This window comes from Pipistrellus hanaki, assembly GCF_964339955.1.
Source record: "Pipistrellus hanaki genome assembly, chromosome: 11".
Lineage (NCBI taxonomy): Eukaryota > Metazoa > Chordata > Mammalia > Chiroptera > Vespertilionidae > Pipistrellus > Pipistrellus hanaki.
Genome location: NC_140513.1, coordinates 23,308,533 through 23,333,045, shown reverse-complemented (window position 1 = coordinate 23,333,045; position 24,513 = coordinate 23,308,533). Strand labels below are relative to the sequence as shown.

At 46.8% G+C, this 24,513-nt stretch overlaps 1 protein-coding gene across 4 annotated transcripts in view; it reads left to right on the top strand.

The window, feature by feature from the left end:
• Window positions 1-22,146: 22,146 nt before the first annotated feature.
• Window positions 22,147-24,513, top strand: part of COL15A1 (collagen type XV alpha 1 chain) — a 91,845-nt gene continuing 89,478 nt past the window's right edge. For 2 of the 4 annotated variants that reach the window (XM_084898698.1, XM_084898697.1), the window contains exons 1-2: window positions 22,287-22,475; window positions 22,564-22,649. In XM_084898698.1, the coding sequence (XP_084754824.1) occupies window positions 22,465-22,475; window positions 22,564-22,649 (97 nt within the window). In that variant the 5' untranslated portion in view covers window positions 22,287-22,464. Of the gene's footprint in view, window positions 22,166-22,286; window positions 22,476-22,563; window positions 22,650-24,513 lie in introns of those variants that run through there. The other 2 variants (XM_084898696.1, XM_084898699.1) reach the window with 2 other exon arrangements.

Genomic DNA, 24,513 nt, shown 5'->3' with positions numbered 1-24,513 from the left:
AACAGCCCCCTCGGCCAGATGGCCACAGGAGCCCTGCCAGGGAGAAAACATGATCTCCCGCCCTGAATTTCCCCTTTGTTCTGGACCCCGTGCTCTTTGGCCGTCATCGGTCCCCCCACCCATCTTGAGCGCCAGCCACCCGGAGTCTTGCGCTCAGGGAGCTTAAGGCAGCTTCCCCCAGATTAGAATTTGGAGACAGGGGATCCAGGCAAAGAAGCAACTTGCTTGTCCCAGCGTGAGTCACCACGGGCCGGAGGAAGCACACAGCTGTCTGCATCTGGGCCTGGAATGCCGCTTCCTCCTTGGAGGCCACTACCGAGAAGCCTGGGACCCTTGTGGGTGCAGCGCAGGAAGTCATAAGCAGGACCGCCCTGTGTGGGGCAGGCCCTCTGGACACCTCAGTCCTTGCCAACAGACTTTCATGTCCCAGCTATTGGGAAACTGAATGCTGGCTTGGGGCCACGTTACATTGCGACCAAGCCTGGAGCAAATGGTGGCCAGTGTGTCTTGCCAGCCTGAGTCTCCGTATGGCTCCAATAAAAGTGAAAAGCAAGGCCAGTATGGGTTTGAATCCTGGCTCTGTTACTATGTGACCTTAGACAAGTTATTTGACCTCTCTGATTCTCAGTTTCTACTTCGTTGAGTTTTAGTGGAACCAATAAATAAAGAAATTGTATTTTCAACGCATGCAGCACAGTATCTGGCACACAGCAGGCATTCAATAAACACTGGCTTCCTCCCTCCCAGCTCTCTGCTCCAGAGCCTTTCAGTACTAATTGCTTCTATTATCCACTCCTAAATGCTTCAATGATTTATGATTCAAAATTTCATTCCTAGCTTCTGGCAAAGTTTCCAGGTACAATCTTCTCCATTTTTCCCCAAATGGATTCCCATTTCCCCTCCATCATTAAGTCAGTTACTCTGTTTGCTAGTACTTATTTTAATTTGCTAAGTTACTACAAATTCTGTTTGGAAGGAAACTAGTTAGCATATAATTGCTGTGAAGTTGCATCAGGCAGCATTTAACTTCCCAGCTTACTTAGAACTTTCAAAAAAAAATCTTCATAACAATAAGTGAAACTATTAACATAATCAGAATATAAAGCATGATCATCACAATAGGCTGGGTTTTGCTGCGGTAACACACAACTCCCAAAGATGAATGGCTTAAAACAGCTTTCTCACTCATAGTACACACCCATTGAATGCCGGTGGGGCTCTGCTCTTCACTGACCTCCTACGTGCTCAGGATTCACCATCTGGAACTGCAGCAGGGAAAGAGCCCATAAAGAATTGCTGACCAGCACTTTAATGCTTTTACCCAGTAGTAACACACATCACTTCACATTTCATTGGCTAAGGCAAGTCATATGATGCCCAACCTAAAAGCAGAGATATCTAATCTGATTGTGCTTGAATGTGGAAAATAACCCGAAACATTAATGAACAACATCGTGTTGATCACACAAACACAATATTTAAAAACAACAACAACAAAAAAAAAAACAATAGAGGAAACCCTGCAGGCAAGCAAAAACTAGAATTCTTCACCACCCCATCCCCATTCACCACTAGGGATTTGCTGGACATTTTAAAAGCAGATTATGCCCAGCATTTGCATAGAGAAGTTACTTTTGTCCCTGCCTTTTCTATTTCATTTGTCTTCAATTTCCAGCACATGTGAAAATTCCCTTTTGACATTGTACACTCCTTAAGGGTTTCAAAATGTTTTGAACATATAGTGTTTTCCCTGTATGTGCTGAATTTAAAACTTAAGTTATTTAAGACATGATTCTACAGTAATGTCTGACTTCATTATTTTTAAAACCATTGTACTGAGATACGACTGACACACAAAAAGCTGTCCAAATTTAATGTATACAATCTGATGCGTTTGGAGATAAGTATACATCCATGAAACCTTCACCACACTCTATGCAGTAAATATATACATCACTTCTAAACATTTGCTCCCACCCTCTCTAACTGCTTGAATTTAATTGTACCGATGCTTTACCACCTTCTCTTACAACCTGAGAGGCCATTCCATCTCTGAATCCAATTGCAATGAACATTTGTTTGATTTTGTACTTGATAATACGAGTTTATAACTAATTTTTATCCCAAACTCTAAAAAGGTCTTACACATATATTATGTCCCTTAGAAATTTTCACTATGACCCTAGGAGTAGATTTCTTTTTTATTCTTCTTTAAAATACTTTTTCTTGATTTCAGAGAGGAAGGGAGATGGTGAATATAAATATCAATGAGAGAGAATCATTGATTGACTGCCCCCTGCACAACTCCCTACTGGGGATCAAGCTCACAACCTGAGCATGTGCCACTAAAGGGAATCAAACTGTGACCTTCTGGTTCATAGGTCGACACTCAACCACTGAGCCACACCAGCCGGGCTAATGGAGACTCAGAGAGGCGAAGTGACTTGCCTAAAGACACACAGTACAGATGTGTTGAAGTCAGGTGTTTGAACCTAATTTTGTCTAACTTCAGATCTGTGGCTTTCCCATTATCCCAGGTCACCTTCTGATCTGGACAAGGGGATCCTGTTTGGAAAGGGGATTTAGGGTAAGGTGACCATATTTGAACATTGGTAAAGCTGGACACCATTGACTTGGGGGGGGGGAAGATTAAAAATTTGGTCTATATGGAGCAACAAAAATTTTCATAGAGCGCAAAAATAGTATTGTAATATATTTTTTTAAATTTCAACGTAAGTACAATTTACAAATATAATAAACAAAAATTATGTATAGTATTATTTTATTCTTTGGCATATTCTCATTTGAGTGAATTCTTACAACTGATCAACAATGCGAACCTTGATAAGCAGTTCTCGATAATCAGTTCTCAACAATTATTTGTTAATAAAGTTTAACATTATAAAATTAACAAAAATAATATAAAACTCATATCCTGGCTAAATAGCCACATGGCCGCCGAAAACCATATATTCCCTTCCCGTTCTCCCGCGGTTCCCTAGCTTGTCTTGCATTCTTTCCAAAAATCGGGACTTTTTTTTAAAACGCCGCAGGACGCGGGACAAATTGTTAAAAATTGGGACTGTCCCGCCAAAAGCGGGACGTCTGGTCACCTTAGTTAGGGGCACTGAACTTTGCTTTGGAAACCCGTGGAAAACACAAGCGGGAACAGGACACTCAGGTCCCACACACCCGCTCCCCACTGTCATCCCTACCAGCCAGGGCATTGTGCTCAGTGGAATCTTGGCTTCCATTGGGGATTACTCTGGGCACACAATATCCCAGAAACTGGCCGTCCAGGAATTCCTGTCAATTAGACATTTATTCTCGGAATAAACGTTTCCCTGAAGAGCTCTCCACAGTCGGCCAACGCCATGGCCTTGCCATGGTTCAGTCTCAGGTTGTGAGATGCCCTTTAGTCTTGGAGCCATGTCAGGGTGAAGTGCATGTTCGCACATGAATGGAACTGTAAGTGGGCAGTGTGTGTACTAGTAGGCATGTGAGCTGTGTTCTATGTGGAGTCAGTGTTTGTGTGAGCCTCTCTTGTTTTGTAGGGCCACTAGACAAAATACAGGATAACCAACCAATTAAGTTCAAATTTCAAATGAACCACCAATTATTTTTTAGTGTAAGTATGCCTTACGTTCTTATTTATTTTATTTATGCTAAATCTGGCAACTACAATATATCTATCTACAAGTATATAAATATAAATGGGCTTTCTCGTTTATGTCTCAGGGTGTGCCTGAGTGTGTGTGTGTGTGTGTGTGTGTGTGTGTGTGTGTGTGTCTGTCTGTGGGTGTGTATGGGGGTCTGTGTGCATAGTATCCTGGTTGATAAAGACTTAGCAGGTGATTGGTAATAAATGGCTCCACCACCCACAGCTCGTTTTCTGCCAGGCCAACCCTGCTGAAGTAAGAAAGGTCAGCCTGGGCCCTGAATGCCAGGCCAGGAACGTGGGCTTTCTCAGGAGGGCACCTAGGAGCCAAGGAATGCTCAAAGCTCTGGAGGTGGCAGATGTAGATGTGTGCCAGAGGTGCCCCTCTGACCGTACGGCAGAAAAAGAACAGGAAGGAGGTGGAGGAAGCTGATCGTTGCCTTGTAAGAGAGGTTGAGGGTCTGGGCTCAGGCCTTAGCAGTGGAGATGGAGGAAAAACAGCCAATGGCAGGACTTGTTCATCGTCCCTGCAGAGGGTGAGGGAAGGAGGAGTTGGAGGTGATGCTCTGTTTGGTAACATGGGCACCTGAAGGACTGTAAGCTCCTTGAGGGTGTATCTTGCTTCCTTCCCTAACCTCAATGCCAGGCACAGTGCCTGGCATGTAATAGATGCTCTGTGGGTGTGGCATGAATACGTGGATGCATGAATGAATGAAATGGGGAATACAAGAAGAGGAGGAAGGAGAAGGAAGAGGAAGGGAAGAAGGAGAAGTCTGGAAGAAGCTGACCTCAGTTATTTGGGGAGACCTTGAGCTTGAAGTGGCAGTGGGACTTCCCAGGGAGATAGAGAGCCAGCAGGCGGCTGGCCATCTGGCCAGTTCAGGAGAGAGGTCCAGGCCGGAGAGACAAACTCAAGGCGTGTGAGTGGGTGGGAAAGGTATGAAACCACTGGCTGGGATCAGATCACAACAGGACACAGTGAGGAATGAGAGGGCAGTGGAGAGGACAGGAGATTTGGGGCAGTGCACAGGAACTGGAAGGAGGAGTATGAGAAAGTCAAGCTACCTTCCACAGGGCTGCTGGGGTGTAAGTGAGATCCACACTGGCCTGGGAGCTCCAAGAGGCCCAGGCAAGAGGTGATGCGCAGATCAGGCTGGGCTGTGGTGGGAGCCAGGTGTGGTTCCCAGCTGTGCAGGAACCAATCTTGAGTTTCTCCATAGAGAAGTAGTGGGGGGGGGGGGGGGCAGGAGCAGAGAGAAGGATGGGAAGGGGCCTGCGTCAGGGAGGGGGGCATTCTGGGGCTCAGGGCAGCTGCTTTGTACCAGTTAGAATAGAAACCTGTAAATATTTTAACAAGTGGGACAGTTATATAGGGGCAATCTGGCTGCCTGGAATATAATAGGCGCTCAATAAATGTGCTTTTTAAATCTTTTCAGGGAATACAGATGCCTGCCTCTATAGTTCCAAGGAATTTCCTCTTTTGAGTAGTTCTGCTATTTTAGGGAATCACATTTCCTTTCACTTAGGAAAACCTGTCTTTTCTGCCATTGAATTTCTGGGAATTTCAAAGGCACTCATCCTGCAAGCGTGCTGCGGATCACCAGACAGTCGGAGCCCCGGCTAACAATGGCCTGATCTCGAGGGACGGCTCCCATCAGGTCGCCCCTCTCAGAGCCTCCCCTTCCTTCCGATAGAGCCTCGTCATCTGCCAGGAGCCAGGGCTATGTAAGTGTTTGCAAGTGTTTATTTTTTTGTTATTACTGTCCCTCAGCCCAGTGTTTCCTCAAATTGAATCATTTCTGTGACTCTAATGTTTAGTTTATTTTATCCAAACCACAGACTCATACCTCAATAATGACTTTGGATCTCCCAAAGCGGGGTTGTCTTGCAAAGACCAATTCCAACACAATCCCTTTCCGGTGATGTTTTAAGCACTCACACCCCAGAGGGAGGTAGGCTTTCCTTCAAGAGCTCACTTAGTTTAAATAAATATTCGGCCCTGTGGATATCCAAACAGCCCTCAAATGTACCTTTCCGAGGTGTAGGGACTCAAGAAGAATTTTCGGGATCCAATGCATATTCATTCAGTCATTGACTTGTCCACCTGGAGGTTCCCTCTAGAATGACGAGGAGGGCAGAGCTTTGGGCCTGTATATTCTCTGCTGTGAGCACGGTGCCCGCCCCCTTGTAGGTGCTCAGTGCACATTTGTTGAATGAACGAGCACCTTCTCCGTGCCAGGATGGCTGGCATTGGAAAGACAGAGTAGGACACCATCGCTGCTGTCCATGAGCTTGTGGTCTCGTGGAGAACTCCCCACCCCCACCCCCCAGCATCTATCTGAAACCCACAGCTGATCAGCAGCTGCCCGTGGGTCACGTAAACCCCTTGCCGTGGTCATGGGAGCCAGGCAGAAGGTGCGGCTGCCGATGGGAATCCCAGGGAGTCCCAGAAGAGGTGGCATTTGAGCTGGGCTTGATTTCAGCATGAGAAGTGGGCACAAGGGAAACAGAACGAGCCGAGATTCAGAGTGGGACATCTTGGCTTAGCGGAGCAAGTACCAGGAAGGCCACCTGGGCTGTGCCGGTCATGAGTCTAAGCTTCAAGAGGGCAGGGGCTGGGTCTGTCTTCTCTGTCATACGGTGACACAAAATCTAGCACACAGTAGGCACCTAGTGAATTGCAGCTGAAGAGAGTGACTGAATAGCATGAGAATGCAAAGAAAAGTTGGGACCTAGAAGTCTTGTGGGAAGTTAGTGTAGCAACTACACTGGGTTTCACTGTTTCCTTCCAGCCTGGAAGGAACCTTAAGTCCAATCTCCAACAATGTCGTAACACCCCACCAAGGGATTGTGTAGTTTTAACTGGGATGCCCTTCAGTGCTGGGTGCTTACTCCCTGCCATGCAGCCAGTCCTCCTTTTGAAAAGATCAGATTTTTTAGAATAGCCATCCTTACATTGACCCAACAAAAGCAGAGGGGTGACAGGGAAAGAGCACTGAACTTGGTTTGGTCCCTGGTCCTGCCACTGGCTCATGTGGTCCTTGCACAGGGCTGGGGTAGCCAGTGATGGCAAGAGTGGGCTCGGTGTGCGACAGGACTGAAGTTACTTGGCATCTGGGCTTTTATTTCCTTTTTTTTTTTTTTTTAAAGGGGGGTGTCATTTTATAATATATTTTTTTTATTGATTTTGTACAGAGAGGAAGTGAGAGATAGAGAGTTAGAAACATCGATGAGAGAGAGTCATCGATCAGCTGCCTCTTGCACACCCCCCACTGGGGATATGCCCGCAACCAAGGACATGCTTCTGACCGGAATTGAACCCAGGTCCCTTCAGTCCCCAAGCCGACGCTCTATCCATTGAGCCAAACCGGTCTCGGCTGATTTCCTTAACGGAAATTGGGGATAGTGATCATTGTCCCTAGGATTTTCGTGTGGATTAAATGAGTAATGCATGCCAAATAATGAGTACCTTCTTGGCAAAATTAATAAGTGCTCAATAAAACTTAGCTATGATTTATAGGGTTGCCCCCTTCTCCCTGGCTCTCAGTCTCTTCCTCTGTATAATGGGAACACATGTATAAGACCCCTGCTTTGGACGTGACAGGGGGTAAGTGTGAGGAGCTGGAGAGAGGATGGATGTGAAAGTGTCCACAGAGGGGAGGATGATGGGTCATTTGCATAAGCGTGGCTTTTGCCCGGGGAGACCTCACCGCCAGGGATGACCCTTCAAATCACTCCCACCCACCCCCAGCTCCCGAGTTTTATCTCTATTTTTGGTGGCTGGGTTTCTGCTCCTTACCATCCTGTATCTTGACCTCTAAGATATATATTTAGAACAAGCCTGCAAGGAGAGGAAGGGGGAATAAACAAAAGGAAACAGGCAGAGTTCTCTCTCTAAGTGGGTCCTTGGGGGACTCAAGTCTCAGGCTCTCTGACCTCTTTGTAAAGGGATCTCTCCCACTCTTTGAAATAACCACTTCCTTCGCTCCTGGCCTTTTTGGATCAGAGAGGTAGGAGGGGGCGTGAAGGTTGAGTTCCCGGATAGGCTGACTAGGAGGCTGCAAGCTTTCCTCTGATGTGTGGCACTTCTTCGGGGCCCTGGCCCTGGGAGACAGGACTCTGGGCTGCTGCACTCCTCCTGGGACCTGCCTCGGACTCACTGCAGGCCCAGCTGCCGCTGCTGACCATGTGGATTTCTTTTAAGAGGTTTGGCTGACCTTCAGCAGAGCTGAGGCGTGGTCAGAGCTAGAAGCTTTATGACTCCCTCAGCCCGTCGTTCCCAGGCTGGGGGCCCTGGCTGCTGGGGGGGTCCTTAGACTATTTCCAGTTCTTCTAAGAGCCTAAAAAAATAGTATAGAATCCCCGTGTGAGAGCTCACAGGCTCCTCACAGTGTCAGGTGTCTCTATTTTTCCTTGACATCAATTCGGGGTGGCTGTCTGTATGCAAGAGAATGATCACAGGTCCCCACTGAACTTCTCTGCCAGTGGCTGGGCAAAGCCCTTTCCACAGAGCATCTCACTCATCTCCCACCTGGGAACATGGGAATGTTATGATTCCTACATTGCAAATGGAGACACTGAAGATCAAAAGGGGTTCAGTAAGTTGCTTGAGGCCACACAGCCAGCCAGGACTCCCATTCAGGAGTCTGCTTTCCCAGCTCCAACCCTCAATCACTGGGAAATAGTCTCCTAGAAGCTCAGGCGTGTGCCTTTGAAAACTGTAAAAGGGCAAACACGTTCAATATTGCTCACTGAAGGGTCTTGGTAGGGATACTTTCGGATGCAAGGACCAGATGTGGGAGGAAATAAAGGGGTGGTGGAATAGTTGAGAACCAGCCATCCTGTTGAACGAAGGCCCAGGGAAATAAAGGTCTCACCCAGGGCCATTTTGTGAACTGGCAACTGGGACGATAACTTCAAGTGGACTCCAGAGCCTTCCACTGGCCAAGAAGCAGGGTTTGTCCAAGCTGATGGCTTACACCTGCCATGGCATATGCCTGTGCATCTACCTGGTGGGGTCTCTGAGCTCCCCTTGTCCAGACAGGCTGCTCCTCCACAAGGGTCAGACCACACATCCTGACTCATTCTCTGCCAGACCCCACCTACCTCCCACCAGCTGCACAGAGCTTTGGCCTTGCCAGACCACAAGGCTGTGGAGTGCTGGCAGGGGGCCGACAGTATTTGTCTTCAGCAAACGCTTCCTTTACCATCTCTACCACTTCTGACTCCATGGTGTACATGCATTTTACAGTTTTCAAAGGGCTTCCACATCTATTTCATTGAGACACAGGGCTGTTCTGTGAGCTGAAGAGTGTAGGAATAATACTTTCTATTCCAGAAGAGGAGAAGGAGGCTCCCAAGGGTAAGATGCCTTGTTCAAGGTCATATGCTCAGCTAAGAAATATTAGAAATCAGAAGTTGGAGCTGAGTCAGCCTGTTCTACCCCATCAAACAGCCTCATCCCTTTAGGAATTGAGGATTCTCAGGAAGTAGTGAAGAGTAAAGTGCGAAGTGGGGTCTTACAAAGAAATTTATATATAACTAAGAGCACCATCCTTAATACATTCTTATATTGAGATACAGGTACTGAAGTTAAAACACTTTAACACGTGTCAACTAAGATTGTAGGCCTGTGAACTCGTGACGTAACAAATAGACACAGATGTTCAAATCAGAAGAGGTTTATGTCTCAGATCATAACTTTCTCACTGTGACCCCTGAAGGGACAGTTCACCATCTGAGCCTCCATTTCCATATGTGGGCAATGAAAAGATGATCATACCTACCTTGCTTCTTTTAAAAACGAGTAAGGCCATCGTACACAAATTTCTTTCAAAAGTTTTAGGATATGTTATACAACTGTTTTAGGTGACAACGAAATTCCATAAACAAGGAAGGCAAGGTAAATTCACATTTATAAACTAATGATCATTAAGTGCTTTACAAGTATTAACATGGATTGTTCCAACAATTTGATTGAGAGCCTTTAGGAGGCTGATAGCATTATCATCTCCATTGTATAGATACAGAGACTGAGACCCAGAGACTTTACGTAACAGGTAGCAAATGGCAGAAGCAGGATGTCAAATCTTTTTTAAAAAAAATATATTTTATTGATTTTTTACAGAGAGGAAGGGAGAGGGATAGAGAGTTAGAAACATTGATGAAAGAGAAACATCCATCAGCTGCTCCTGCACACCCCCACTGGGAATGTGCCCGCAAGCAAGGTACATGCCCTTGACCAGAATCGAACCTAGGACTCTTCAGTCCACAGGCTGATGCTCTATCCACTGAGCCAAACCGGTTAAGGAAGCAGGATGTCAAATCTTAATAATTTAGTATCAGCTGGTAAGTGCTTAAACTGCCCAGTGCATCAGAATGATCCGAAGAGCTGGATAAAAGGCGAATTGCTGGGCCACACACAGAGTTTCTGATGCAATAGGTGTGGGTGATTTTGATTTCTGAGAAGTTCCCAGGCGCTGCTGATGCTGCTGGACTTCGGGCCACCCTGTGGGACTCTGTGCAGCACAGAGCTTTCCCGGTGCCTCCCGCCCCGCGAGGGCAGATCCAGGCCCTCGGAAGCCTGTCTGCACAGATGAGCTGGACGTGTGTTCCAGGTCCTTGATTTGTGTCATGCAGACATATGCTAGGCTAATGGAAAAGCAGGTGGGGATGCCCAGGAGGCCCTTACTCTCAGAAACCAAGTGAGAGAAATTGCTTGATGACCCTGCAGGTGTCTGAATCCTTGTAGCAATGGCTACTCAGCCTGACCCCAGAGCTGGCCAGGGGAAAGGAAGCCCATTTGTCTGGGGAAGGCACAGAGAACAGATGCAAAAGCTGCCTTGTTGGCTCCCATCAATTTTTTTTTTCCTTTAAGCTGCTCTCACTCACAAATTTCAGAAATAGCCTATGAATGCATAGCCTGCGAAAAGAGAACGCACAAACCAAGAAGATTTAAACTTAATTAAGCTTAATTAAATTTATGTTTTTGAGAGAAAAAATGATAAGGAAATTATTTCTAGAAGAATAGAAGCATTTCAGGAAACAGTGGTCAAGCCAAAAGCAGTGGTCACAGGCAGAAAAGAGTAAAAAAAAATAAAATCAAGGATGTATAACTATCCAATTGTTCCAGAACTCTTATTTGTTGCAAGACTATGCTTTCTCCACTGAACAACCTTTAGATGTTTGTCAAAAATCAGTTGTGCAAACCTAGAATCACCAAAACAATTTTGAAAAAGGAGAATAAAGTTTGAGGACTCATACTTCATTATTTCAAAATTAATTCACTGCAAATTCGTGGCAAGCAAGACTGTGTGGAACTGGCATAAAGAGAGACTTATATGCTTTGGGATAGACTTTGAGGGTCCAAAGACAGACCCCCACATCTCTGAACAATTGACTTTCTGCAATGGCGCTAATGCCATTCAATGGAGGAATAAAGAAGACCTTCCACAAATGGTGTTGGGATAACTGAATATTCGCATGCAAAGGAATGAAGTTGGACTCCTGCCTCACACCATGTACAAAAACTAACTCAAAATAAATCAAAGACCCAAGTGTAGGAGCTAAAGCTATATAATTCTGAAGAAAATGAGGGTTATATCTTTGTCACCTTGGATTAGGTAACGGGCTATCTCTCCATTTATTTCAGTCTTATTTAATTTCTCTCAGCAATGTTTTATAGTTTTCAGTACAGATTTTTTATATATTTTTCCAGATTTATACTTAAGCATGTCATATTTTTATGCTATGGTAAATGGCATTGCTTTTTAACTTCAATATCTACATTTTTGTTGCTCGTGTAAAGAAATAAAATTGATTTTTATATACTAATATGTTATCCTGCAACTTTGCTAAACTCACTTCTTAGTTCTGTTTGCTTTGCTGTAGATCCCATTGGTTTTCTCTGAAGATAATCATTTCACTGAGTATAAAGTCAGTCTTACGTCTTCTTTCCAATCTGGATGCCTTTGATTTATTTTTCTTGCCCCAATGAACTAACTAGAACCTCTGGGACACACGAGCAGCAGTGAGAGCAGACATTTTTATCTTGTTCCTGATCCTAGGGGACAGACGTTTACAATTAGTAAGATAAGAGCCCTTTGACAGATAAAGGAAGTCCCCTTCTAGGACCTTTCTATTCTTGTATGCTGAGGCTTTTAATCAGAATTTCGGATTTTGTCAAATGCTTTTTCGGTATCTACGGATACATGGAGGGAAGAGCCCAAACTCAAGAGTGGCCTCTGCTTCCTCTCAGGAAAAAGGAAATGGGCTGAAAAGAGCTGTGTCCAGAGAAAGAGTCTGTCTCAGGGAGCTGGGCTTGCCCTGCCTCTAGCTCTGCGCCTCTCTCCTTGTCTGGCATTCCTAGAGTTCAATCCTGGCCAGTGAACTCCAAAGCCAGTGCTCTTTCTGAAACTGCCTAATGACTTTGAATAAGGCCATGAAGATAGGTGAAACCTCAGATCCCTCAATAATATAAAATAATAGCAGCCACCTATTGAGCATTTTTGGAATATCGAAAACCAGGGCCAGGACTAGGTGAGGCGAGTGAACCATCTATGGATGCAGAATTTAAGGAGGTGCCTGTAGGACTGTAATCACCTCACATACCTTAACCTCATCCCAGCCCTGCAAAGAACAGTGCCAAACACTCCCTTAATCCTCCAACAACCCTAGAGTGGTAGGTGCTTTTATCATTCTTATTTTAAAGAGGAAATAGAGGATCAAAGAGGTGAAGTGACTTACCCAAGTAATACACGGCAGAGCAGGTATTTGAAACAAAGTCTATTCATGTTTGGCCTATGCTGTTTAAAAAAGGGTTTGTTTTTTTGTTTTTTTGTTTTTGTTTTTAATTTTTAGAGAGAGAGGAAGGAGAAGGATAGAGAAGTAGAAAGAAACATCGAAGAGGGAGAAACATCATTGATCGGCAGCCTCCTGCATGCCCCTACTGGGGACTGAGCAAGCAACCCTGGGCATGTGCCCTGACTGGGAATCCAATCTCAACCTCTTGGTTCCTGGATTGACACTCAACCACTGAGCCACCCTGGCTGGGCTGGCCTGTTCTCTTAGCCAGTAGTTCTCAAGGCTGGTTGGTCAGAATCTCCTGGAAGGTTGGTTAAAGCAGTGATGGCTGGGCCCCACCCCAGAATTTCTGATTCCTTAGGTCTGCTGGGTGGGCAGGAGAATTTGCATTTCTCACAGTTTCCCAGGTGACACTGATGCTGTCAGTCTGGAGACTGCACTTGAAGAACCACTGCTCCATGTCATACTTTCTCCTCTGGAACCCTTGAGCATCACATCTCAGAGACACAGAGATTCCAAGAGTAAAAGAGAGATTCTGAGAAAACGCTGCCAGATCCCTCTGGCTTGTGAAAGGAAAGAAAGCATCTATTTCCCAAGACTGAACCAAGAGTTTCCATGTCGTCCCTGCATGTGTTGGAGCCCCAGTGCCATTCCAGAGTGTCTCACGCAGAATCAATGAGCAGTTTATGTGTTGAAGGGGAGGATAAACTGACTAGCTGTGATGAGATCTCTGTGGAGACTTATTCATCGGGAAAGAATGCCTGACATTTATTCTGAAAGGCCTCTTTCTATAGACCCTCAATCCTTGTAGTACAAAATGGCATTTTTTTCCTAAATATATTTCAATATATTTCAAAAATGTTTTCTAATTTAGTCTTAGACTCTGTATCAGAGGGACACGGTGCATCAAGTTTTTCAAGGCTTTGAACAAAGGTCATTGCAAAATAACGGAATGGGGGAAAGAAACCCAACACAGAGATGCTTACCATGTTATATAAAAGGCAAATTTAAATTAGGCTTGGCAATTTCTCCAAGCTCTAATCATGTGACAACATTCCATAGTTGACTCTAGTGTCTGCGGGGTTCAATTTTTCTTTTACCTCCCCAATTTTTGGGCCCTAAGATATCCCTTCCCCCATCCATCTAGCTGCCCTTGGTACTAGAGTGCAATAAGGAGAAAGCAAATTTGATTTTATCTTTATTAGGAGTATCATAAGCCCCTTGCCAGGATTCACTGCATGTTGGAGTCACTGGGAAATTTCTAAAAATCTCTTAGCCCCTGACCACAATATAGACCCAATATACCAGAATCTCTTGGACTGGGATCAGGTATTTTTAGAGCGTTTTTGAAAAACCCCAAGTGTGCCGCGCCAGCATAGCCAAGGGTTCGGTTTGGCGAGCCTGAGCAGGGACAACGCAGGACGGGGAAATGACAAAGAGAAAAAGCTGGGTCTAGGTGGATCTCCTGTGCCTGGCTGAGGCCACAGAACAGATCCAGGCTGCAAAGCTGATGCTTTATTTATAGCCAGGGGCAAACAAGGTAGTTTACAATGTTCTTGTAACTTTCACTTGTTTTGGCAGCACTTGCTGCCCCTCCCACAGCTCACTAGCTACCCAGGAAAGATCTAGGGGGCAGTTTACAAGATCAAGCTTAATTATGCTTAGAGGACTGTGCCCTCCAAGCTGAGACTTGTTTGCAACTTTGTCAGCAGGTCAGTCCGAGGCTTAACTCTATAACCACTTCCTACACACAGGTGATGGCAGTGGCAGCCAAGTCTGAGAAAACCCTGCTTTAGATAGAAGAGTTCTGGGTGAATTTCCACTGTCTCCCCCTCCCCAAAATAATGATGCTTCTGCATCTTGAATATCTCCTTTGGAGTGAGACCTTTGCTTAGAATATAGAGACAGCTACAGCCTGAGGTTCTCATAGGAGGGGGAATGCCTATATGTTAAAGGCCTTCCCCAGGCCAGCCTCCATCCATCTGCTTAATAACCCTGTGAAACAGGTATTACTGTCTTCACTTTGTAGAGGACCCACTGCTGGTCAGAGGGGTAAAGTGACTTTCCCAAGGACACCCAACTGTCAGGCTTGTTTCCTGCTTGCTACCCCCAATCGTGGGATCCCTCTCCTTCTGAAGGCAGCTCATTCCTCCCCTGGTTGCAAGTCTTGTGGGGAGCCTTAGAATTTGGGAGAGGCATGCCTGTGGGGAAGAAGAGGGAGAATGGGAAGGTGCAGGCATGCTCCTGGGAGGGAGGGAGAGTATGCAGGGCTCTTTGTTTTGAATGTTTTAAAGGCAGGAAATTTAGGAGAGGTTTTCGGGAAGGATCTCAATAGAATATTCATCAGCTTTTCCAGGTTCCCTTTCATGGTCATGGCCTCTACCCTCAGTACCAGGGCAGGGGATCATTGCAGATGGTCCTGGCATCATCACCCACCTGGTGATGCTGCTTTTCTGGGCCTGGAGCAGAAATACAGCTGAAACCTACATGCTGTCTTTAGAGAGGAAAGGTCAGGGGGTCTAAACTGCATGACCACTGATATTCCAGGGGAGGAAAGGCCATCTTGAGGGTGAAACCTGGGTCACTTTTGAACCCTGGGGTTTTCTGGGACTTTCTGCTCTTGTGACCTTTTGTATCTGGCTGTACATTGCTGGGCCAGTTTGTTTGGCTATCTGTCTCAGTTTCCCCATTCCACTTGCCAAGGAATTTTCCCAACTTCATACTATTCTCCCTTACAGCTATCTTAGAATCCAGGATTGAACTTCAAATAAAATTAGATATAGGCTTTAGCCGAGTAGCTCAGTTGCTTAGAGCATCATCCCAGTACGCCAAGGTTGTGGGTTTGATCCCAGATCAAGGCACATAGAAGAGACAACCAATGAATGAATAAATAAATGGAACAGCAAATCAATGTTCCACTCTTTTAAATAAATAAATATATTGAAAAGTAGAAATATAATATTAGAGACATTTGAAAACAAGGTTAAAATCCATAAGCCTTCTACTTTGACAACCGTGCTTTTATGTTTCCTTCCTGTTTTTATAAATCATGTACATGCTAAATTTTTCCCAGACTTTTTTTTCACCCAATACTTCATCACAAACATTTTCTGTGCTCCTTCATAAACTTCATACCCGCCATTTTTAATGGGTATAGAATATTTCTTTAAGGCTTATACCATAATTTATCTTACTATCTTCCCTCCCCCTTTTGAATATTTGGGCTGCATCCAGTCTTTCACTGAGCAACTCTTTGATGACTATTTTTCTGCATATGGCTTTTTCCATATTCCAGGGTATTTTCTTAGGCTAGCTTCCCAGAAGGGGATTATTGAGTCAAAGTGTATGAACATTTTTATGGCCTCAAAGTATCTTTTGAAGAAGGTAGGTGTTCCATTTCATGAGGTTCACAAACATAAAAGGAAATTTGACTTCAAAAAAATCCCTTGTAACACAGGTATGTAACAATTTGGGCAAAGAGCTGTTCTGATAATTTTTAAAGCCATTAAAACTTGACCTTTTGAATTTAAAAAAAAATAAAGTTACTTTTTTTTTTTTTTTAATGAGCGTCTTTTCTGAGAGTTCTTTTTACACCTCTGAGTTTTCCTAAAGAGAATCCACAAAGCACAATTTAAGCTTGTCTTGAGGTCTAGCCATCAGCCATTTCCTTGGGCTTAATACTTGCCTGCTTTCAGGAATTTCTGATGTGGAGGGGGTACCTGCTCCTTCACAGAACAGCCACAGGCTGAGAGCTCCTATGGAGGTCTACCCCAGCCTCCAGTGTCATGGCTCTGCATCTGAGTCGCTGGCTACTTTAGAATGCTGTTCCTTCTCAGGCACAGTCTTGTCTGCCAATGTCAGCTCTGATCTTTCTTCTCTATTCACAGACCACAAGCAGCTATTAGAATTGGAGAGTCTGAAGGACTGACCCCAACCAAACAGCACTCCTCAACAATAGTCCTTCCTGGAAAATATTATTTGTGAATCACAAATGTTGAGGTGATGAAATGTGCCCGTGAGAATTTCCCTGGACTCACCTTAAACTTGCACCTCCCACTGACTGAGGTCCCATAATACTTCCGTGACTTCTCATGAAAGGCAACCAATCTCAATCTCTCTCTCTCTCTCTCTCTCTCTCTCTCTCTCTCTCTCTCTCTCTCTCTCGTTCTCCCCCCCCCCCCCAACCCCTCTTTCTTTCCTCTACATCAATTAAAAACAAATTTTGGGAACCCTGGCCGAGCTGGAGTGTTTGAAAGGGTGGCCTCCTCCTTGGTGGCCCTGAGGTCCTACAGAGGGCTCTGCCTGTGGGAACACTGAGTTACAAAACCCAGGAAGCAGGAAAAGCATAAAGCAAGAGAGGGAGGCACTGTCCATGAAAAGGCAGGGGTAGATCACATTTTCTAAAAGTGGTATCATTTCAATAATTTAAAGTAATGTGTTGATGTGATGGCTTTAAGAGTCTGGTAAAACTATGAGAGGAAGAAGGGATCAGATCATTCAGTCTGTGACTGACTTTAGTGGTGGGGAGGTAGTCAAAGGGTGGCCAGTTGTCCCTCCAACCAGTGTCACAGATCCCATCCCTCAAGCCTGGGCCTGCCTTTGGCCTCCTGGGTGTCACCTATTCTTGTGCCTCTGCACAATAGAATCTGACCTGCTCACATAGTGGCAGGGAAGTTTGCATCGGGTTGGAGATCCAAGCTGTGTTTCGGAGAATGTGGAAACTGTTCGCTTAAGGCCTTTTGGCTTAACTCAGGGTCTTCACCCCATTCCCACGGTGGCTAGTTCCATTGTCCACTGTGATGCAAAAGCCTTAAATGGGTCACATCCATCTGTTTCCAGTGTGGAGAAATGCAAAGCACATGACCAGCCTGCCCCGGAGCAGGGCCCTGTAAAAGCTAAGGCCTCAGCAATGGACGACTGTTTGTCTCTCCCTGGGCATCTGGTTCTGGGAGACAGAGCAAGTCGGTTTAGCTCATCCAAAGTAATTGGGGCTTTCACTTTAGCCCAGAGAGTTTTTAAGTCAAGAAGTGTGGCTGAGCCCTACTTGGTTTGGCTAGTGTATAGAGTATAGGCCTGCAGACTGAAGGTCAAAGACACATGCCTGGGTTGAGGGCTAGATCCCCAGGAGGGGGCATACAGGAGGCAGCCAATCAATGATTCTCTCTCATCATTGATGTTTCTCTCTCCCTCCCTCTCCCTTCCTCTCTGAAATCAATAAAAATATATTTATTGAAAAAAAAATGTGGGTGAGAGCAGACCAGAGAGTGCTTCTCAGGAGGCATCCAAAGCTTGAATCCTCATCTGATGTCAAGAGCAGAAAAAAGCAGAACAGCTATAACTAACTGTACCAAAGACACAGTTTGGAAAGATGTGCACCATGTGCCTGGTAACTTGTTCCCCAACCAAAATTTGGAATGCTTCTCACTCATTTGTGTGCCCCCTTCCAGCTGCCTGAGACTGCCTGGAAAATGCTTTTGGAGACTGAGTTCTCTAGGATATTTGGATGAATTGTAGGAAAAAGGAATAGCCCACCAATTCAGCTGAGTCCTGGGAGGGGACAGACGATCCCCATGTCTCCACACGTGCCGCTCTCACGAACTGTACAGAAGCCATGGTAAACAGTTTAGACCAGCTTGGCTATGACACGAAGCTTCCTCTTGGCTATTTCTACAGCTTCATATTGAATGGAAGGAAATCGCTTAAACCGTCAAAACACAGTCTGGCTGAAGGCAAAATGCCTGGTTTGGCGTCTTGCCCCCATCCCTCCCACACCTGCACTGGGACCATTTGGACCCCCTCCAGCTTACAGGCCGGACACATGCTCTGGCCTCCATCAGTCTGAGGTCACAGTTAACATCTCCAGGCCCAACTCCAAAATGAGAGCATTACTGCCTGTGAACCTGACCTTACTTCCCAGGTGAAGTTGGGACAAAATAAACAATATTAATGTGCATCTATTTCCACTACTTTATAGGAGAGAAATGTGCTTTGGGGACTTTCATATTTTGATTTCAGCGAATTGGATATTATCAGATACTTACAGCGAACCAACAAAATATGAAATGTGCTCACAGGATCTCCCTGCCAGAGCCTGTGGCCTTATGCTTATGTTTCTTGGACTGATAAACTAGACCACAATTAAGCCCACTAATCAAAACAAAGCTGTGCCTTTATCCTTCAGATAACATACAAATGAAGGGGATGAGGTTAGTTTCATAATGGCATCTTAGTTTCTTTTTTTTTCTTCAAGATATATATGCTTTATATTTGTATATTAAACATGTAAAAATGTGTCCTTTACTCTTTCTTAAAACATGGCTCTCCAGCTCGCCTGCCTATCTATCTATTTATCTATCATCTAGTTCAGTGGTCAGCAAATATCAACAGTACAACAGAGCCAAATATCAACAGTACAACGATTGACATTTCTTTTGAGAGCCAAATTTTTAAAACTTTAACGTCTTCTAACACCACTTCTTTAAAATAGACTCGCCCAGGCCGTGGTATTTTGTGGAAGAGCCACACTCAAGGGGCCAAAGAGCCACATGTGGCTCATGAACCACAGATTACTGACCACGGATCTAATTTTTACCCATTTTTAACAGACATGAGCACTCAATTTATTCTACTTCTCTCTCAATATATATGAAAAGGCAGAATGCATGTGTGATGATAAATGGCAAATGATTCTTAGCCATGGTGTTGGGGAGCAATAAGGGGTGGTGGGTACAATGGCAAATTCAAGGCCATTGCTTTAACGGAAAGCAGTAGCTCCTTTTTAATGCCAACCAATTGTTTTTGCAGGGAACATAGGTCCCACGTTGTCAGATTTTTCAAAAGGCCAGAAATCTAGATGTAAAAGAGCTTCATTATTAAACATTGCTAACAATTTAATATGGGGCTTGTCACCTGGCAAGCTGAACAAAACATATCAATAGGCCAAAGTGAAGCCATGGCCACCAGTTCACAATCTCTGGTTTTAGCTGTCAAACACAGTTGTAGAACTATTATATCATTGTGGTTGATGTGGCTCTTTCTAAGCAGCATAGAAATATAGTTCTAAGAATGTCATTACATTCCCAGTTGATAGGCTACTTTACATGCAATAGGCAAATACAGAATTAAGAAGGCAAACTCCCTATGATCAGTAATTTATAATAAAATAAAGTAGATGCAGCACAGAATGGCTGCAAATGGCTGCAAATTCATACAGAGAGTATGAATAGGTTAACAATGGCACCTGAAGTGGACGATTTTGTTAGAATGTCCTTTGCCTGTGTGTAAGTTCCACGTGAGGCCATCCTAGCTCTAGGGTTGCTTTGGCTGCTGGTGCCTCAACCTCTGGAGGCACAGGGCTGGGGTCTTGCCTTTCTCTTGCCAGTCATGTCCCTGCCAGCATATCACCATCGCAGAATATCACAATAACTGAAGGGAACATCCATTGAGCATTGTCTTGCACCAGACACTGATCAATGCATTATAGCTCAGTGACACCTTACATCCTCCCAATAATCTGCGAGGAAGGGACCATTGTCATCTTCATTTTACAGATTTCCCTTCATTTTAGATAGCTCATAAGGATTCAGTGTGACCACCCAGCCCACACTCGTTATTCCTACCTTCTCTATGACCTCTTATTTGTTAAAGGGCCTGTCTCTACAATGACAAGGAATTCACCACCTTGAAGGTCTTCCCGGTCTATGTGAACTCGGCAACATCTGAAGACCTTGCTCGTTCCCTCCTTCTCCTATGTGTCTCCCTCCTTTGCTCTGAGATCTTGTCCATCTGACACTCACTGGGTAGGTGACTTGGTAAATTACATGTTCTCTCTGGGTCTGTTCCTTTATCAAGAAAATGGAGACAGAAAGGAGAAAGCTTTGCCCACAGTAAATGGTATGTGGGGTTCCAAAATGCCCAAGGAACACCAATGATTTCGCATGGCCTTCATGGCCATGTGTATACGCACCAATGAGCCTGCCTTTCAAGATCTTAGCACTCCAGCACCTCCCTACCCACTGGTCTCCTCTCCGGCCAAGGAGTTCCTATCCATTGACCACTTGGGTGCGTGCTCCTCTGAGTACTGCCTTCCCCTTCCAGCTTAGCCCCACAAGCTCTCAGCAGACCCCAGAACTTGGATAACTTCATTCCCATTTTGAAGCCTCTTCTGCCTTCTCCAGGCCACGTTGATTTCTTCCTTTCCCGAAGACTGCTTGCATTAATCCCAGACCAGACCGCTTACATCCGCACAGCAGTTCACAGAACACTGTGGCATGCAAGTTACCTCATAGAGACTCTCAGCGACCGGCCACCTCAGGATCATCATGTCCATTATGTAGGAGAAGAAATTAAAAACAAACAAACAAAAAACAACAGAAATTAAAAACAGGATTTGCCCACCTGCACTCTACAGCCAGCCCCAGAACTGGACCAGAATCCAGACTCCTCACCCTCAGGTCAGAGCTCCTGTCCAGTCCTCACCGCCAGGGCTGGCATTAACCATTTCATGCCTCAGTGTTCTGTGTCTCCAGTGCCATTCTGTTCTTGGGGGCTGGCAGTGGGTCTAATCCTCTTGTTCGTGAACGGGTAGTACAAGTGGCAAAGAGCCTGACATGCACTCTTCTGAGCCCATTTTAAACCTCAGCTTCCTCTTCTGTGAAATGAGGATCACTAAGTGGCACCTTCCCAGGGCAGTTGTGGGGATTAAATGAGACAACACAGGCAGAGCCTCTACCATGGGTCCTGGGACATAACCATGCTCAATAAATGTGAGCCACCGTCTCTATGTCCATCCCGTCTCCTCTGCAGGGCTAATTCAAATTACCTTTCACTTGGCAGGTGGTGGCTCTCCCTCTAGGAAGGGGCATCAGATGAAAAGCAGGAACTGACCCCAACGCCCTCTATGGCTGCCAAGTGCATTCAGGAAGAAAGGCCCCTGGAGTGGTGTCTTACACAGGACTGTGTCCCTTTGTTCATCCAATGTATTGGCATCTCCCACCATCAGGGACTATTTTAGGCAGGGAACAAAATAAACATAAACCCTTGCCCTCCTGTGAGGTTATTCTTGAGGGTGGGGGTACAGGCAAGGCATAAAGAGGAAAACATTAGAATATTAGATATATTTACAATTTTTAAAAATATATTTTTTTGATGATTTTTTTTTTTTTTTTTTTTTTTTTTTTTTTTTTTACAGAGAGGAAGGGAGAGGGATAGAGTCAGAAACATCGATGAGAGAGAAACATCAATCAGTTGCCTCCTGCACACACCCCCTACAGGGGATGTGCCCGCAACCAAGGTACATGCTCTTGACCAGAATGGAACCTGGGACCTTTCAGTTCGCAGGCCAATCCTCTATCCACGGAGCCAAACCGGTTTCGGCTATATTTACAATTTTTATTAGGACTAGCTTTTAGTTATGTGTATCCATTATACCACCCAAACTGGATCACACCGGAGCGGGTTCCGGGGGTCACCTATGCAGGCAAGCGCTCAGTCCAGCTGTGTGATCTTGGGACATTGGCGTCACCTCTTCGAACCCAAATCACAGCGATTCCAGCCTCCTCGGGCCATTGAGAGGAGGATCCCATTGACCCGCGAACGGAGAGCGCTTTGTCCGTGGAGCAGCTCGGGCAGGGACAGACGTGAGGGTGGGGAGGGGGCCGCGTCCGCTTTGCCAGACGGAGCTGGGACTCCGGGCTTTTCCCGAAGGTTGCCCAATGCGGCTGGGGGTGGCACCGGCGGCCGGGAAGCGCTAGGCTGCCGCGGGGGGAAAGGGGCGTGGGGAGGTCCCGGGGTGGGAGTGCGCCACCGCGGCGCGCGAGGGAGCGCTGGGCGCGGCGGAGTCGGGTTTCAGAGCGCGGGTGACTCAGGGCGCGGGGAGCCGGGAGCCTGCCCGCCGGCCGCTCCAGCGCCGCCTTTGTTCCCGCAGGAAGCGCGCGCGGCCGCCCGTCGCCTCCGCGGAGCTCGGCCGCCTGCTTAGCGCCTCCGGGGCCGGGCAGAGCCGCGAGATGGAGCCAAGGTAAGACTCGCTCCCCGTGGCCCGCGCCCCGACTCCTCCGCGCCCCTCCAGCCCGCCTAGCCTCCTCTCACTCGGCCACTTTTTGCAGGAGGAACGAGCGGCGTTGGTTCCTGCCGTGGCTGCTTTGGGTCTCCGCGCTTCTCTGCGCTGCCGCCCGGACCCGCGCGGAGACAGGTAAGCCGCCCGGCCGCCGGAGGGGGGCACCCGCCGCCTCCGCGCCCCGGGAAGCCGGTGCTGGCGGCGGGCGCGGCTGCAGTGCGCGCCTCATTCCTGGACATAAAAGGGAGTCCTCGCCGCGCCGTGCGCCCTGGCGGTCCTGCCGCGGCTTCCCGGGGCGGTACGGGGGGCTCCTGAGGTGGATCCTGGGCAGCTGGGGCGGATGGAGCGCTCTCTGGGCATCCAGGATGTCAAAGTCAGGCGTGGCCCCGCCAGTCTTGGCCGTAGGGAGCCTTTGGAAGTACAGGAGGGCACCAGAGGCGCCGCGGGGACCGTTAGCTGCACCCAGTGCCCGCGCCCAGGTCGTGCGTGCTGCCAAGCTCACTGCCAGGGCAGGTCCGGTGCCCGCCCTGTACACAGGTGCGGGAGCATGACTGGCAGCAGAGACACCTGGCTCCGTCACCTCGAAAGAAATAACGGGACTGAATTGCTCTGATGCCTAACTTAGCGCTGAGTTACCCAGGGAGTCACATCCATGGGGCAGTGGTTCCACGGGTGATGGGAGGGGCTGGGAAGCAGGGGATCTAGTCCTTTCTGTTTCCCAAGGCTCAGCTCACTTTCCCCACCTGGACCCAGAGGCGGTGGGATGAAGAGTGGGGGGTTAGTTAAAAGATATTTCAGTTAGGTTGTGCCAAGCAGTGTGGGTTGAATTGTGCCTAATTAGGTGACCTTGGGCGATTCATTTCTCCTCTCTGGGCTTCAGTTTCCTCATCAAATAAATAAATAAATAAATAGCGGGGGGACGATAATGAAATCACCTGACCTCCTAGGGCTGCTGTGAAGATTAAGAGAGATATTAGAAATAATACGCTTTCCACACGCTGGCGCATACCAGGCAGAAAATAAGGGGTAGATACTGTGGCTTGACGCTTGCAATAGCTGTGTTGGAAAGCAACGCGGGCATTCTTACAGAAGAGGACACGGAGGATGAGAGAGGCTTGGGCAGTGGCCAGTCCAACGGCAGAGCGGAGCCCAGATTTGCAGGCTCCGGTCGTGCCTTGCTCCGCCCTGTCTCCATGCAGTTTTGAGGGAGAGCTGTGCTCTCCAACAGTAGTCTCTGACCCCTTTTGGAGTTAGGAGAGCAGAACACAGTCTCCATAGAGGTGTCTCCAGGAAGGGAAGTGGGGATTGAGCCGGTGGCCCTGGTTAACTCTTTGTGTGCTGGAGGAGGCCCCGGGACAGCCCGGACCATTGTTTCCTTGGGAGGGAGACCCAAAGGCGATGACAGCCTTTCCTGCCAGAGCGTCCAGCCTGGCATTTCTTGCAGATCAAAGGGCAGCTGGAGCCCAGTTTTTGGCTTCTCAGCATCGTGGCCCATGTGGGAACATTGCAATTTTGCATGTGATATAGGTTCTTGCCAACTCAGCAGCAGAGGGCGGCTTCGGGTTCTGTGATCCTTGCTGAACGTGGCCGCAACCCTCGCCCCCAAAAGGAAGAAGGTCCTGGGGAGAAGACACTTGGGTGTTTCTTTCCTCCTCCTGGCACTTGCAGGCTGGGTCCCTGGAAGACAGGTCAGGGCTGTGGTTTCTAACTCAGAGGAAGCAGTGTTCTCATCCATAATGTAAAAAGGGCGTGCCAGGAAGCCCTCAGGAGCTGAAAAGGGCCTGGGGAAGGCCATTTGCAATGATGGGTATTTGGTGTCCCTTTGAGACTCGGAATCTTCTAGATGCATGAAATATACTCCTGCAAACCAGGTTTTGCATGCAGTTCAATTAGTCTAACATCTATAAACCACTTCATATGTTCAGGCAGAGCTGTGAACACATTCGTGCTTCATTCACCCAGTCCTCACAGTGGCTCCACAGGGTGGGGACAGAGACTG